At 43.5% G+C, this 17,781-nt stretch overlaps 2 protein-coding genes across 2 annotated transcripts in view; one reads left to right on the plus strand and one right to left on the minus strand.

Moving 5' to 3' along the window:
• The first annotated feature begins 7,829 nt into the window (after positions 1-7,829).
• FAM237A (family with sequence similarity 237 member A) lies at positions 7,830-10,575 on the plus strand. Its single transcript, XM_035138121.2, has 2 exons — positions 7,830-8,286; positions 10,374-10,575. The coding sequence occupies exons 1-2, from the start codon at positions 7,842-7,844 to the stop codon at positions 10,517-10,519; spliced, it is 591 nt and encodes a 196-aa protein (XP_034994012.2). The 5' UTR covers positions 7,830-7,841; the 3' UTR covers positions 10,520-10,575.
• Positions 8,955-17,781, minus strand: part of DYTN (dystrotelin) — a 29,809-nt gene continuing 20,982 nt past the window's right edge. Inside the window, exons 13-14 of the mRNA XM_060273366.1 lie at positions 13,466-13,620; positions 8,955-10,284 (exon numbers count right to left, since the gene is read on the minus strand). Coding sequence (XP_060129349.1) covers positions 13,475-13,620 — 146 coding nt within the window. The 3' untranslated portion in view covers positions 8,955-10,284; positions 13,466-13,474. The remainder of the gene's footprint in view (positions 10,285-13,465; positions 13,621-17,781) is intronic.

Below are 17,781 nucleotides of genomic sequence, written 5' to 3' on the forward strand. Positions count from 1 at the left end.
GCCTGCTTGAGTCCACACCCGTCCTGGTGCAATTTAGCTAAAGATCCCAATCACTCCAATCTGATCTCGTTTTCCTGAGCACTCGGTGATCACCGTTAGTACTTGGGGAAACAATAGAAAGTTGGAGTCCCTGTTGTTGGCAACAGGGAATCATCAAATGTCAAGGACCAAATGGAGCAAACAGCACGCAGACCTAGTGGTGGGAGGAAAATATCCTTAAATAAGAGACATGGAATGATCAATGGTCTTCAATGTCTGTATACTAATGCACAGAGCATGGGAAATAAACAAGATGAACTTGAGCTCTTGGTACAGCAAACTAAATATAACATAATAGGCATCACTGAAACCTGGTGGGATGAGTCTCATGATTGGAATGTAGTAATGGAGGGATACAATCTATTTCAGAGAAATAGACCAAACAGGAAAGAAAGGAGGAGTAGCGTTATATGTCGGGGATGTGTATACCTGTGAAGAGATCCAGGATTTAAAACTTCAAAGCCAAATTGAGAGTATCTGGGTCAAAATTAAGGGAGAGAAAAATAACAGTGATCTCATTGTGAGAGTTTACTATAGATCCCCAAGCCAAACTGAGGACACAGATGATGCCTTCCTGGAACAGATGACCAAGCATTCAAAAGGAAGTGAGATAGTAGTAATGGGGGATTTAAACGATCCTGATATTTGTTGGATGTCAAACTCAGCCAAGAGCATAAGGTCGAACAGATTCCTCACTGGCCTTGCAGACAATTTCAGATTAGACAACTGGGCCAAAGCAAACAATATGAAGTTTAACAAGGAGAAATGTAAAGTACTACACTTGGGCAAAACAAATGAAAGGCACAAATACAGGATGGGAGACACCTGGCTTGAGAGCAGTACATGTGAAAAGGATCTAGGAGTCTTGGTAGACCACAAACTTGACATGAGTCAACAGTGTGATGCAGCAGCTAAAAAAGCCAATGCAATTCTGGGCTGCATCAATAGGAGTATAGCATCTAGATCAAAGGAAGTAATAAATGGGAAGGTAAATGGCTTTTCCGTGCGCTCTGGTTTCCGTCACAGTGTCCTGTTGTGCCAGAAGTGGTTTAGTCATGCTAGCTACATGACCCCAGAAAGCTGTCTGTGGACAAACATCGGCTCCCTTGGCCTGAAAGCAAGATGAGCGCTGCCACCCACCCCATAGTCGCCTTTGACTGGACTTAACCGTCCAGGGGTCCTTTACCATTACCTTTTACCTGCATGCACCCATACAAGAATAAGGGGCATCTACAACGACAACACCTCTGTTGGGATACACAAGAGAGCCTTTAAGCAGAAATGGCTATGCTAGACACAAGCTAGTCCATTACAGTATTACTACTACTTGGCCACCTATTCAACCAAAACAAAACCATTACTGTATTGTTTTGTAATACACACTGTTAACACAAGGAGAACTCGGGTGGCTGTCAAAGTTTAAAAAGATGTTATGTAAAGTAACTACTATAGATAAAAGAGTCATGGAGACGAGAATATTGGTATGAGTCAATAGGATACACACACACAAGGAGACTTCCTGAAAGAAGTAGCCATGAAATGTTGCAGATAATACCAACAGAGAGACTTCTGCTTTGGAGAATAAAAAGGAAGATATGCTGGGAACCGACTCCCTTTCCTGCCTGGAAATCTTCTCTACATAGAATCTACATAGAACACAAGATTCTCAAACGTTATCAAGACCACATGCAACAGGTATGCCTGTATTATCTGATCCCCACCCCCCATTTGCTTACAAAGCCTCCACACCAAGATCATCAAATATTTGTTCCCTCAACTCACCGTGATTCTTTTCAGGTGGAATTTGTATGTCTGCACATAATTTTTTCACTCGCCACTTCTCGACCTGATCAGTGATTCAATATGAGTAACATGCTTATGATGAGTTCAGAAGTGGGCAGGGGGAGCAACAGGGGGGAGCTCCTTATTTAGGGAGGTACTTGCCCCCCTGATCCCCTTTGGCAAGTCCTGGGAGAAAACTACATTTAATACTGCTAATTATTATAATACTAGCCTGCAGGCTTGAGGTTCCCAACCCCTATATTAGACTAAGCCTCATGGCTCATCTCTCTCCCCTATTCTGTGCTAGGCTTTCATATCTCTCTGCCCCCCCCCCAGTCTCTGCTAGCTTTTAAAAACTATGAAACATCTTCTGGAGAAGGAACTCCAAATGTGATGCAGAAAGTGGAGGCAGCAGCAACCAATGCCTGGTTGCTCTAGATTCTTCCAGGTGCCATCCTTGGAGTTATGAAATCTTTTTTTGGGGGGGGGGAGATCTAAACTCTACTTGGAGCCAGCAGGTGACAAGGAAGCTCTTCTAAGACTTCCTAAAAGAAGCCATCAACCTTTGAGGAGAAAGGAGGAAACATGAAAAAATGGTGGTATTGCTGGAGGACCCCAAAAAACTGGCCCAAGGAAGCAACAACCCCAAGGGAAGAGTTGTAGCCGAAGGTGAGCCATCTCCAAATCTTTCCCAACATCAGGGTCTTTTCCAAGGATTCTTCTCATGAGGTGGCCAAAGTATTGGAGCCTCAGCTTCACGATCTGTCCTTCCAGTGCTCCTGGAAGGGCTTGGGAGTAGTCATGCTTATTCCAGTCTTGTTTAAGTATCCAAAGCAGCAGCACCCAGGAACCAGAGAAAGAGAGTAGCAGGCCTGGGAGACCTGAAAGTTTGCAGGATAGTGGACATCTCAATGTTGATAAGAGAAAAAGACACTAGTCTTGAGTTGAAATATTGAATCATTGTCTAGAAGGACTAACCAAAAGCTAATTGTTGAACGGGACGAGCATGGCTCTTTGCGAGCACCGTGCTGATTGGAAAAGAGTCTTCAGCTTTTTGATCAGCACTGACAAACCAGCTGATCAGCAGTGCTTCAGGACACTGCAGGGGTCTTCAAAGCTGGCACCATTGTGATTGACACACCCGTCAAATTTGGCCCAGGAGAAGAAGGGGAGATCTGGCCCAGCAGCCAGAATAATTTCTCCACCCCTAATGTATATAAGATTCCAGCCTACCTATCAAGTTGGAATATGCACAAAATGAAACAGAGGGGAGAATTTATGCTTCCTTTACAAAATGTGAATTTCCACCCCCCTCCCTTTAAAGTGATCAGATTGGCTGGTATGTGGGTTAAAAAAAAAACCAAATTATTTTCCTCACTTCCTGTGATGGATTTTACCTTGGTTCCACTTAACTTTCTCCCACCTGCCCCCAATCAGGGATTTTCTTGAGAATCCATTGAAACAGGGTGACTCACCTCCTTCATGGAGTTGCAACGCGAAATTGGCTCTTTTTATTACCTATGAAGAAGACTAATGGGGAAAGCAGGAATGGAACAAAGGACCTATTGCCTTTATTGCCTTGCCAGAAATTCTCAACAAGTGCCCCAGCAATAAGGGCTGACTTCTTCATTTGCAAAGTGGTGCTTTTTGCAAACTGCAAACGATACACTTAAAACGCTCCTGGGTGTCATTACAATTAATTGTAAAGTACCTTGTAGAATTCCTCTGACCAAAATGAGGGACATTGGCCTTCAGGTCACATCCAGTTAATTGCTGGCACCTTCATTGCAATGTTGTTTTTAAGGTCCTTCGAAAGATGTGGCGTTGCTACATGCAAACAGAGGAGCCTGCATCCAGAAATGGCATGATGGGCTTTGCACCCTGCTTTCAATGTTCCCCATCTCCTGCTTCAGTACCACAAATCTGCAGGTATGGTGGCTATGTAATCTATGTCTTTGCTGTACTGTTGGTAAGATATGAGAGCTATACCCAGTTTCTTTGAACCACTGTATACTAGAGAAATACACTGTTTGGGTACACAAGGTCAATGCAACTATTATGCAAAGTCTAGAAACATTGGGATGGCTCTCAAATTTTATGGATGTATTATTATATAAGCACAGTATGATTACAACATTTACACTGGCCCCTAGCTCCTCCATTGTCTTCCACTCCTCTTGTAGGCCAGTAACAATCAAAATCTGGGAATAGGGAGAACAAGACTGTTTCCCCTCTTCTGGACCTTTCGGTCATCTTTCTTCATTTCTAGTACTCTCTCTCTCAGAAGATTTCTCTTCCCCAAGCTACAACTCTTCTATAATTTCCTCGTATAGTTTGCATGTTGGTTTTTCCATAAATGGTTTTTCCTCTTTTGGGTCACTATATAAATACAAAGTTCCCCAAGCCCTTGGCAATGGGACTGTACCTATCTAAAATATTTTTTAGAGGTAGATAGTAGACTTCTTGGCCATTTCCACCCCACTTGTTGCCCTTGTTTTGCAGGATTTGGGTAGGGTTTTTTAAAAAAATGCAGGGAACCTCTGCAGTATGTCAATCCTGCTTTTCCTTGAGATGACATTAAGGGAAAATGACAACAGGTCCCTTTCTGTGTTGTCAGTTACAGCACAGCAGACATCCACATGTGGTTGTTGCAGGAGAGCACAAAATGCTGTTCTTGATGAGATAATGCAAAGAAAGACAAAAAGAAACACGATCCAGTGAAAATTAAGCATTTTTTTTAGTTTAATTGGTTAAAAGGGGAGAGTTATGTGCCTGATTAAATCTCCCTCCTTGAAACCAATGGGATAGAGGGATGCTTAGTTTTGGTTTAATGTTCTGAGCAAATAGTAATTTTTGTTAATAATTAAACTTGACCAAAGAATTCTGAACTTGGGCCATTTAGGTGGTGGTTAACTGCCTTTCTTTACTGCTGTCCACTAGCAACAGCTGCTGGGAGTGGAGAAATACCAGGTGGTTGCAGGGTTTCAGCCGAGTCTTTGCATTATTTCTCGAGTGAAATCTACAACAATTTTCCTTTGAAGTGCTTGCAAAATAAACCGTAAACTGTAGGAGGGCCAGGAAACAATCTGCTTCAGGTACTGAACCTGAAAGGGGAGGGGGGGTTCTGCACAGAGCTTTGACGCAAGACAAATAAAAGCTATCCACTCCCACTTCTTTATAAAGGGGGGAGGTGGGGGGCATAAGTCTAATACTGCCTTCCAATTCTCAGGAGAGACAAAGTTGGAACAGAGGCTTCCCCTGGGTGCAATTTCAGTCTCCAGAAGAGACTCCCCCCCACACACACACCAGATTCAGGGAGGTAAGTGGATCTCTTATAAGTCTTTTTTTTCCTCCAGAGCAGAGATTGAAAGAAAAACACAAGAGCTTGTGTTGGCTTCAGCACCAAGGAGAGCTCCTAGAAGTCAGGCATGCAGGTGGCGTTTACACTGTCAGAGTTTGATGCTCTTTTTAGCAGCTGTAGAGTCTGCATGCAGCTTCCAAGGTGTGCAAGAGAGCTTGGGAGCCGAGGGCCAGTGGAAATCTGACCCACATTCTAGCTTGAAGCGAAAATCAAAACTAGTTCATGAAAGCCTGTGGCATAATACATTTGTTGATCAGCAAAGTACTGGAGGACTATTTCGTTTCCAGGGGGGGTAGTGTGTTGCGGCACAATCCGCTACGTTAGACAGTGATGGAGTCTGGGCTACTGGTGTCTCAAGCAGCCTTCACTACTGTGAGAGAGGAGTGGGGGATGCAGGAAACAGGCAGCAAGAAATGCAAAACATACTTCACCCCTGAGCTTTAAAAACTAAACTTCCTCTCTTAAGGTAGAGATGTTACTAGTAAGACCGGGAGCAACATTTTGCGGTGTCTTCTGCTTCATCAAAGGAGTGTTCCTCTTCATGGTTCCAGCCAGTTCTTCCCTCCAAGTAGGGCACACCCCATCTGTTTTTCTTTTCTATAGTTCACCTTATATTCTACGCCAGCTCAGTATGCTCAGTCATCATTGGGTTGTTTGGGGTATGATCCTGGTGACACTCACCCCGAGTTTAATATTAGGAGGGGAGAAAGAGGGAATTCTGCATCTTTAACTTCCAATTTAACAAGGACCAAATATATTTGTAAACCTGATTAGCTGAGATAGCAAAGGCAGGGGAAGCAATGGAAAAGAAAGGGGTGGCAATGAAGGGTTTTCCTGTACCTAAAGTATAGCTCATAATCCATAATATACTTGTTCATCAGATAGAGATTATGCGTGAAGTTCCTTAAAGACTGGTATGTATATACAAGGAGCATGAATCAAAGCTGAAGCATCTCTCTTGCATTTAGAAGCAGGAATATTGTTGCCTTTATAAAAATGAGTCGAGGCTTCTTATTGTTCCAGATGAGGAATTCAAATACACTTATTCGTCAATATGAATGCACAAGATTTTATTCCAGGTCAGACTCATGTTAAAATTTAGAAATACGGCAAGCTGTAAACTTGTGAATGCAATTATTCTGCATTATAAACATGTCATGAGACAGAGTTTGCCAACTATAGATTCCATATTTCTTATTATGAGAGAGAGAAAACAAGTTTTTTTAAAATATATATATGTTAATATTTGAGTAATGCACAGAAATCGCTGCTGTTTATATACCTGAGTTTCAAATGCAGTTATTACATATATTTTGATTTTATTCTAATGCTCAAGGTGCAAAAACTAATAATAAATTAGAAGGCATAGATTTGCAAAAATGAAAGCAAAGCAAAAGTGTTAAAATCATAGGGTGTCTTATGCTAAGAGATCCCATAGTGAATTACTATACTGATAGGACTCAACCCCCTACCCCACCCCACCCAGGCAAGCCTTGGCCTATCCCTGTCCCCTATTTGCGGTCTGGTGGTGGCACGATCTCTGGGGTAGGTATGGGTTGAGCGGTCTGCTCCATGGCAAGGCTTTACCTATCCTTGCCCCTTATTCCCCCCCCCACCTAGACAAGGCCCTACCTCCGTTCGGTCTAGTCTGACGGTGGGATCTCTGGGGTAGGTAGAGGTTGTGAAGCAGCCTGATCCGTGGACGGGGCGTGATCTCTGTGGTGGGTGGGGGTCCCTGGGGAGTGGGCTACTGTTGGGGTGGCCTGGTCCCTGGCAGAGGCATGGTCTCTGGGGAGGGCTGGCTCCCAGGGTGGTGGGGCTGGATGGGGAGTGGGCGGGATTGTGGCAGTATTTTTGTTCTTTGCATGTTGGATGTCCACTGGAGGGCGCACTTTTTTGGACAGAAATCCAGGTTTCTACCTGTCCTAGGTATGTCACCTAGTCAATGCATGTGGATAGAAACACTCCCACATGCACACCTGATGTTGTGGCCAAATTCGAGGCCGATCGGGCAAGCAGTTTTGGAGAAAAGTGTGGAAGTACAAATAATGGACTTTCTACATTTATATATATATATATGGATTATTTATATACTGCCCTATACCCAGAGGTCTTAGGGCGGTTCACAGAAAAGATCACAACTTATATAATCAGAATAAAAACAACAACCCAATAACACACACACACACCCCAGAAAAGAGCCACATTTTAAAAGGGTATAGGATGTCAAACAGATCAAAGGCCTGGTTGAAAAGTAACATTTTTGCCTGGCGCCTAAAGATGTGTAATGAAGACGCCAGGCGAACTTCCCTGGGGAGAGCATTCCACAGATGAGCCACTGCAGAGAAGGCCCGTTCTCATGTTGCCACCCTCCAGACCTCTCAAGGAGGCGGCACCTGAAGGAGGGCCTCAGAAGATGATCTCAGCGTCCGGGTAGGTTCATATGGAAAGAAGTGGTCCTTTGAGGTCCTGACCGCTATAACAGAGGAAGTGCCTTATACAGTGTCAGATCGTTGGTTCCTCTGTAGTGAGTGCCTTTGGATTCTAGGACTTCACATAAGTCTTTCCCAGACCCACCTAGAGGAGCCAGGCATTGATCCTAGAATGCATGTTCTAGCACGGAGCTATAGCACTTTCTTAAGACGGGTTGGGGATTGTTATGCTCTTTTTGCTCTTGACAGGTTCCAGAAAGTCAATGGATTCTGGCGCCACAAGAAAGCTTTTCCGCAACATGAGAGTCACCCGCTTCCTTTTCATTGTGGGTTTGCTTCATGTGACGCCTTTCTTCTGCCATAGCCAGATGGACCCCATGGCTCTTGGCCGAGCTGATCCCAAATGCTGGGAATCCTCCTCAGCTGTCTTGCTGGAGATGAGGAAGCCGCGTGTTTCTGACTCTGTCAGTGGCTTTTGGGACTTTATGATCTTCCTGAAGTCGTCTGAGGACTTGAAGCATGGGGCTTTGTTTTGGCACCTGGCACAGCTCTTCTGGGATATCTACATGGACTGCGTACTCTCCAGAACCCACGGCTTAGGGAAAAGGCAGTTGGCTAAAGCCCAGAGACAAACTGCAGCTCTCCCGTCTTGGCTCATATTGAGTAAGCAAGGTTAGTACTCTGCATCCAGGGTGCAGGAAGGTAGCAGCAATGTCTAGATCTTTTATCAACCCTAGTCAGGGTGCAAAGGAAGCATTTCATGGGCTTGCTCCCACACAAACCAAATCAGGGTCCTCAATCTTTTTGTACCTGGGGGCATATTTGGAAATCTAAGAACTGGTGCTGAGTGCCACAAAATGCAGTGGTACCTTGGTTCCCGACCTCAATCCTTTCTGGAAGTCCGTTCAACTTCCAAAACATTGGCAAACCAAGGCGCAGCTTCCGATTGGCTGATTGGCCCCAGAAACAATGCCAACAGCTGAAACAGATGTTCAGCTTCCAAAAAACGTTTGCAAACCAGAGCATTTGCTTCTGGGTTTGCAGCATTCGGGAGCCAAGCCATTCGGGAACCAAGGTACAAAACTGACTTCCAAGGTATTAATATTAATTATGGTTGGGAGAGAGCCAGAATCACAACTACCGTACATTATTCCTCAGTCTCAGATCTCTGTCAGTGAAATGTGAATAATGGCAGGTGTTTGAGCAAATGGGAACCGTAAAATAATGGTGTTATTCAGCCTGAGTGTTAAATCATGGACTCTGTGAACTAAAATATAATCATGAATTTTTTTATTTAAAAAAGCTGCAACCTTAACAAGGGCCACAGTTTTGCTAGCTCCTAAATGAGAAGGAAATAAACCAGGCTATCTAAATTTCAGCTAGGCTTTCGTTTCACTACGCAGTCAGCCCATGCTAATTTAACAGAAACATCCACTTCCATGATTAACTGATGAAAAAGAAAAATTGATGGGCCACACAACACAGAGAGAAATATTATCTGGCATCTTATTAAAATGAAGCAAACTGCTGATTCTTAAGCAGGGTAACCATTATAGCAGGAGCATCTTCATTTCATCTGAGCTTCACAATGGCTAGAGCTGTGCAAAATGTTTATTTGGATAGGTTAAAGTTGCCATATTTCAAAAAGTAAGAAACCATGACACAACGAAAGTGTTAGGAAGACCTATTGAGCTTTTTCTCCCCCCAATCTCATGCTTAGTTAGATTTGATATTTTGTCCCGATTCTTTCCTTACTCAACTGATTGATTAATTCACTGTAGCTTTAGTGGTCCCCTGAATGTTGTGTGTGTCAAGTTCATCCAGTGCCCAGGGAAGTGTACAGGTGAGGGATATTCCAGTCCGTGTTCATTTACCATGCAAATTACTTTAACAGAGATTAAATACCTGTTAACACTTGTTAATTAAACTAACTTGCAGCCACAGGCATGAAATGCTTAATTTAAATTAAGTGCTGTACTTCCCCACTTATTCCTGTTAAATTGCCGACAATTAATGTTAATCACTCGCACACCATGTAAGTTTGCAGAGAGCCAGCGTGGTGTAGTGGTTAAGAGTGGTAGACTGGTAATCTAGGGAACTTGGTTCGCGTCTCCGCTCCTCCACATGCAGCTGCTGGGTGACCTTGGGCTAGTCACACTTCTCTGAAGTCTCTCAGCCTCACTCACCTCACAGAGTGTTTGTTGGGGGGGAGGAAGGGAAAAGAGAATGCTAGCAGCTTTGAGACTCCTTCGGGTAGTGATAAAGCGGGGTATCAAATCCAAATCCAAACGTGAGGAGCAGCTGTTTCATTCATTCTGGTTTATTTTACCACATGCAACATTTGATCTCATGATCAGGAAGATCTGAAGTATGTTCGTTGGGAGGGATTAAACATCACCCTCCTCTGATTGTCCCATAAGTGCAAGCATTTTGACTTGCCAGACGCAATGTTCCCCAGTCCACCCCCTGCACTCTGTTCCAAGGTTTCGCCCAGTCTTCCCTACCCCCAAGCCAATTTTGGAGGGCTCAGGGAAGGGAAGGAGGAAGCATCACAGCACAAGTTGAAGTCCTCGTGCAGGGTTTCCGCTGGCAGAACTCATTCGTCGATTCCCACAGTCTTGTTATAAATTAGCTATCATATCAAATAAAGTTCATGGGATGGAATTAAACCTGAAACAACATGGTAATGTCAGGAAAAGTACAATTTTCCAGGTGCATCAGAAATACATGTTTATGTTGCTTTCCCTCCCAACATCTAGGCATCTTTTCACAAATTCAGATGACTCCTCTATGGAAGAAGAAAGAACTGAAAGAAAACTTTATAAGAATCCATGTGCACAAGAGCAGGTCTGCTTCACACGGAAGGATTACTGGACATTTAACAATGAAGGCAAAACTCTTCTAGAGCTGTACAGTTGATTTCTTCATCTGTCCCTCTTTTCTCCCTTTAAACAAATACTGTTGCCGTTTCGGTTTTTGTCTTTAATTGCATTTGAAGTTGTTTCTCCTGGAAAAAGACTGCCTGTAAGTGCATAAACCCGTTGTGAATTTACACCCCGTTAAAATGCGTTGGAGTTCTTTGCAGCTAACTCCCATTTCATTCCTTTCAATGGTACTTGGTTGAAACTAACGTTTCCCAAATGTTGTTTTCTTTGTTAAACTGGAGGTTGGTGCTTGTTTTTATCTTGATTTAATTATGAAGCCTGGGAATTCTGTTTCTTTAATAAGTTTGTAAGTAGCTACCCAACTTATTGGTTCTGCATGTGTAACTTCCATGAGATTTTTTTTTTGGTGGGGGGCAATAGGAAAGGGAGTTTGCACTGGCTTCCCAAATACAGAAAAGAAGAGAATACAGTGGTACCTCGCAAAACGAATGCCCTGCAAGACGAATTTTTCGCAAGACGAAAGCGTTTTGCGATCTGATGGTGACTCTCGCAAGACGATTTCGTTTTGCGAAAAATTCGTCTTGCGAATCGCGGTTTCCCATAGGAATGCATTGAAATTTAATTAATGCGTTCCTATGGGCAAAAAAAGAAATTTCAATGCATTCCTGTGGGAAACCGCAATTTGCAAGACGAATTTTTCGCAAAACGAATTGACTCGTGGAACAAATTAAATTCGTCTTGCGAGGCACCACTGTACTATGCTTTTCATCTTCAGGCACTGGCTGGTACAATTAAAGTCATGCCACTGGGTGCGTCTCCCAAATGCATGCTGACAAATGCGTCAACTGCACAGAAGTAAAAATAAAAACCACTTGTATCTCAGCATGCATAAGACAGAGGTCTCTCTAAGGGAGAAGAGCCCCAGTCACACAAATCATGCCCACCTTACAGCCAGAGTCAGGCTCTGCAACAGTAAACTGTGACCTTTCCTGGATGTGTGCATGTATGTGCTTAATTAAAAACAAAAAACCTACTGTGTTCCTTGTGTCACACTTTGTTGTTTCACACTGACCATAGCTGCCAAGTTATCCCCTTTTTTAAGGGATTTCCCCTCATGCTGAATAGGCTTCCTCGCGAGAAAAGGGAAAACTTGGCAGCTATGACACTGACTGTATTGATTCAAACAAAACCCAAGGGAGAGCCACACCCGTATATTAATGTAATCTTGAAAGGCCTAGAGACCACAATTATTTGCCACAAGCCGTTTGGTAATCTTAAAGGAGTCAAAGGACTCTTTGCTATTTTGAACCAAAAGCTGCTCTGGAGGGAAAGACCCAAAATACAAGGAAGAAGATCCCGAATAAACACCAGGAAGAACTTTCTGACAGTAAGAGCTGTTCGACAGGGGAACAAAGGAGGTGGGCTCTCCTCCCTTGGAGGTTCTCAAACAGAGGTCATGGATTCTTTAGCTGTTATTCCTTGTTTTGCAGCGGCTTGGGCTAGATGACTCTTTGGGTCCTTTCCAACTCTAGGATTCTATGGAAATATTCATTTATTCTTTGACGCCTGAGTTGAGGGAGGTGGAGGCTGCAGGGGTGGTGGCAGAATCGTGATGACACTTTTGCCTCAGGCGGCGAAACAGGATGCACCGACCCTGGTTCCCCCCCTCCCAGTTTAAGAACCTGTCTTGGGAATGATGGTGCTTCAGATATGACAGATCTATAGCCTCTCCCAATCCACCCTGATCTACACTATCCTTTTTTGTCCTCCTTATCCCTGAATTATGGTGCTGGAGGAGACTCTTGAGAGTCCCATGGACTGCAAGAAGATCAAACCTATCCATTCTGAAGGAAATCAGCCCTGAGTGCTCACTGGAAGGACAGATCCTGAAGCTGAGGCACCAATACTTTGGCCACCTCATGAGAAGAGAAGACTTCCTGGAAAAGACCCTGATGTTGGGAAAGATTGAGGGCACAAGGAGAAGGGGACGACAGAGGATGAGATGCTTGGACAGTGTTCTCGAAACTACGAACATGAGTTTGACCAAACTGTGGGAGGCAGTGCAAGACAGGAGTGCCTGGCATGCTATTGTCCATGGGGTCACGAAGAGTCAGACATGACTAAACGACTAAACAACAACAACAAATCCCTTGAAAACTGAGGGCAGTTCAGTAATGGTGGCAGAACTTATCACCACCTCACTGGGGGAATTACTGTCTATGGAAAGGGAGGTCTGCAGTATCTAATGACCTTCCAGACACCCTTCCTGGAAGCTTAGGGGTTCTCCTTTAAAATGGGTTACAGTCTGAGTATAGGTTACAGGTAGGTAGCCGTGTTGGTCTGGGTCGAAGTAAAATAAAAAAATTCCTTCAGTAGCACCTTAAAGACCAACTAAGTTTTTATTTTGGTATGAGCTTTCGTGTGCATGCATATTCATTGATGGTGTTTGTACATCGTATTGAGCACATTTTGAGAATCTTAGAACATAAAAAGTAAGAGCATCAATAATAAACACTCAGACCAATCATTCCTTGTTTGCAAAAATCATCCTTACTATATTACCCAAAATATTTTTTTTTAACATAAAGATCTGGCCACCGTTAACCATTACATTTAGGAAAAGATTGAAAGACATGCTTTTATTCTGTCACTGAAATCGTTGGTATGATGTAAAAGTGCTCAGCTGATTGGATTTAACCTAAAGATATTGTTTCTGAAAACTCATGCGACAGAGACAGGAACACTGAAAAAATGTCAACATAAATCTATGATGGTTTAATATGCCATTACAATATTAATATTAAAATTAGAATACAAAACCAGAGGGGGGGAAAAACTACTGTAGGGACGTTTTGACTGTAGCATTGCATGAAAATCTGCTGTTCCAGAATATAACCGTGCCAGCTAACTCTAAATGAATTTCTGGACACTTTTGAGAATGAGTGTTATGTAGCTGTCTTTTTTACCTTAGGCAATCAGGCAGTGATGACGGTAGGAGAACCTGTATCAGCATAACCATATTTCCTAGTTGGCGAGGTCACTTGGCTGATAAGATCAGAGAAAGACTTGCAAACATTCTTAGCTGTTAAGAGCAATCCTTCCTTAAGAACAGAGAGCTGACCTGGAAGAGAGAGAGAGAGAGAGAGAGAGCACAGAAATAATATGTGGCTCCAATCACATTTGAACAAACGAAAAGAATCCTTGCCTTGTCATGCAGTGCAAGGAATTTTCAGTTCCCATGTAAGACTGAGATTTCACAATTATTGTACTGGTTATAAATTTCATTTATGAATAGCTTCCTATGCAGCACTGTGAAGCAATTGCACACAATAGAATAAAAACATATTCAAGCAACTGCATATATAAAATCAATTGGAAACCGTGATTTAGTGTCAACGAGCAAACGGATCTCAGTGTCTGGGCTGAACGATGGGGGTGAAGATGCTCCTAGAGGTAAGCCTGATGGCAGGAGGGCCCCACACACTCTCTCTTTACTGATGTGTGCAACAAGAATGGTCAGAAAAGCAGAATTAAAATATAGTAAATAAGGAGGACGTTGCAAGTGGGGAGAGTCCTGTTGCCCTCATGTGAGAAGCTTGTGGGCTTCTCATAGGGGTCTGGCTGACCACTTCCATAGAACCATAGAACCGGAAGGGACCCCAAGGGTCCTCTAGTCCAACCCCGTGCTATGCCGCAATCTCAACTAAAACATTCCTGACCCAACCTCTGCTTAAAAACCTCCAAGGGAGGAGAGTCCACCACCTCCTGATGGAGTCTGTTCCACTGTTGAACAGCTCTTACTCTCAGAAAGTTCTTTCTGATGTTTAGTCAGAATCTCCTTTCTTGTAACTTGAAGCCATTGATTCAAATTCTACCCTCCAGAACAGGAACAAACAAGCTTGCTCCATCTTCCTTGTGACAGCCCTTTAGATATTTGAAGGTGGCTATCGTATCTTCTCTCAATCTCCTCTTTACCAGGCCAAACATCCCCAACTCCTGCAACAGAATGTCGGACTATGATGGGCCTTTGGACTTATCCAATCGGGCTCTTTCTATGTCCTTACTGTAAACTGGGCTGGTCATTCTTTAGCATATGATAGAAAGGACACACACACACACACACACACACACACACACACACACACACACCTCTGTATCACAAAGAGATATCAAAGCGCTTTACAACCATATAAAAACATAAAACCAAACCATAAAATCTTAAAAAGCTAAAAACAAGTTAAAAAGCAAAAAGAAATGAAAATGTGATAGGAATGTGGACTAATTAAACAACTGAAGTAAATATGGAAAATGACACCGGAATCGATTTGCCCACAGCTAATAGCAACAAAGACGGACCCAGGTGGCTCTGTGGTTAAACCACTGAGCCTAGGGCTTGCTGATCAGAAAGTCGGCGGTTCGAATCCCTGTGATGGGGTGAGCTCCCATTGCTTGGTCCCAGCTCCTGCCAACCTAGCAGTTCGAAAGCACGTCAAAATGCAAGTAGATAAATAGGAACCGCTACAGCGGGAAGGTAAACGGCGTTTCCATGTGCTGCTCTGGTTTGCCAGAAGCGGCTTTGTCATGCTGGCCACATGACTCGGAAGCTGTACACCAGCTCCCTCGGCCAATAACACGAGATGAGTGCCGCAACCCCAGAGTCGGTCACGACTGGACCTAATGGTCAGGGGTCCCTTTACCTTTAAAAGCAACAAAACCATTGTTTACATAGATAAGCCAATATAATTACTCAGAGAAAGTAATGGAAGTATGAGCATATACCCAAAAGAATTCGCTATACCTGATCTTGATTTATTCTGATTAACATAAGGGCCACTGAGGCTGCAGAAAGTTAATCTAAACTCATTAGTGCATTGGTGCACTGCATATCAACAAACAGCAGTCTTAGCAAGTTTGAGTATTTAAAGAAAGATATCCCTTTTTGGCTCTCATTTATAAAATGTCAATATAAGAGGTATCGGTTCAAAGTGCACTGCTATGTGCAGACAGAACTGCCGCATCTCTAAAGTGACACAAGAGGCCTACTTAATAACACACTTGATCAGGCATGCACATTCAAATATATGATAATGAGCCTATAAAATCAGCAGGTGCCGCAATCACACTCTTGAAAAAGGGACTTAGAACCCCCCCCCCCGTCGTATTCTCTGGATGCCTTTCTAAAAAATAATTTTGCCACCAGGGAAATGAATGAAATTTGCATCTTTTAAATTGAACGAGGGGCAGAAGTGAACAAGGAACCTCTTGGGTACGAAAGAGTACGCAGCTCCCCTGAAGCTTATCTAAAAGGTGAAAAATAATGACACCAAAAGATCTAATCTTGTTCCCGGAAAACAGGCACGAATGACATTCCGTAAGTGCTTCAAAAGCTAAAAACAACAGGGCACAAGTTGAAAAGCTGACATATTTGCTAGCAGCATCCAAGAATGCAAATGTGGGCATCATTCGAAAGCAGGGCTGTACCACTCGGATCGTGGACACCTGCCAGCTTCTCTTGAGTTACAGACTGAGCAAACAGGCCCACTAGGAAGTTCTCCTACAGAAGCCGCCTTGGAATGGATGGAAGCTGTGCACAAGCTCTTGCCATTAAATGGGGTTTCCATAGGAGAAGTGGATTGTGCCTACTGGGAAACGGGTTTGGCAACAATTCCCAAGTCAATATAAAATGATGTATGGCCATACGGGCTACTCTTCAATACCTTTCTAGTCTACTTTTTGAGAGCACCCTAATGTAGGCAGGAGGCATTTCCCACACCCAACGGCTGTACCAGCTGCAGTGACCACAACAGCAAAATCTGTTCAAGCAGTTCTGCTCTGTTTTGGCTAATACAGATTACTAATAACTATGGCACCTAGAGAGCTGGACCATAAAGAAGGCTGATCGCCGAAGAATTGATGCTTTTGAATTATGGTGCTGGAGGAGACTCTTGAGAGTCCCATGGACTGCAAGAAGATCAAACCTATCCATTCTGAAGGAAATCAGCCCAGAGTGCTCACTGGAAGGACAGATCGTGAAGCTGAGGCTCCAATATTTGGCCACTTCATGAGAAGAGAAGACTCCCTGGAAAAGACCCTGATGCTGGGAAAGATTGAGGGCACAAGGAGAAGGGGACGACAGAGGACGAGATGGTTGGACAGTGTTCTCGAAGCTACGAACATGAGTTTGACCCAACTGTGGGAGGCAGTGGAAGACAGGAGTGCCTGGCGTGCTATGGTCCATGGGGTCACGAAGAGTCGGACACGACTAAACGACTAAACAACAACAACAACAACATGGCACCTAGAGAATTGTCTGAGGTAGGAACGGGAAGATCAGCTTATTTCTCAACTGTGTCAGTTTCCCCATACACAAGTCTATTCCATGCCGTTTCTGCTCTGATCTGTGATTATTATTTTTTACAAACAAAACTTGCGGGAATATTTAGATGTTTCTCACAAAATACCTATTTTCTCTATAAATTCATCACTTCTGAACATATTTCATCCTAAACATATATTTTAAAATGCATCTTGGTACATTTTTGTGCTCTGAACTATATTGCCAACCTGGCGCCCTCCAGCTGGGACTGATGGGAATTGCAGCCCAAAATTCTTGGATGGCATCCGATTGGTGGAGGCTGGAAGTATTATGGCATGAACTTCTATAGGCAATGTTGGTTTCTTCAGCAGAGCTCCCTATGACATTTGAACACCTCTGCTGCATAATGACTTAGTTATGATATATTTTGTGCCGTCACAGATCCCTAACGAACAGGTCCACAGTCTGGTTGGGTAGAATGCCTGAATTTAGGACGCATGTTCTAGGCTTGATTCAAATTCTACTACATGGGCTAAATCCCAATTACTTCAGATCCACAATGGATCGGATTAGTAACGTACCCCTTTATAGCAATGGAAAGTATCACCAACTAGACTAGATTTATATTACCCAGCAGCACAATTATGCTGGTGCCCAGGGGTGTTTTATTTATTAAGAAACAGATGTGGAAGCTGACAGCTATTCTCCGTGACTTGCAGACCGTTCCTCTTCCTCGTTCCACAAGGGGCCTCGCTTTAATCAGCCAGGACATCTTCTCCTTCATAATCACTGCGTAGCTGTGGCATGGAAAATAGAATGCGGCAGCTAGACTGGTGACTGGGAGCGGCCGCCAAGACCATATAACACGGGTCCTGAAAGATCTACATTGGCTCCCAGTATGTTTCTGAGCCCAATTGCAAGTGTTGGTGCTGAGCTTTAAAGCCCTAAATGGCCTCGGTCCAGTAT

The sequence above is a fragment of the Zootoca vivipara genome, chromosome 1, assembly GCF_963506605.1.
Source record: "Zootoca vivipara chromosome 1, rZooViv1.1, whole genome shotgun sequence".
In the NCBI taxonomy this organism is placed as follows: Eukaryota; Metazoa; Chordata; class Lepidosauria; order Squamata; family Lacertidae; genus Zootoca; species Zootoca vivipara.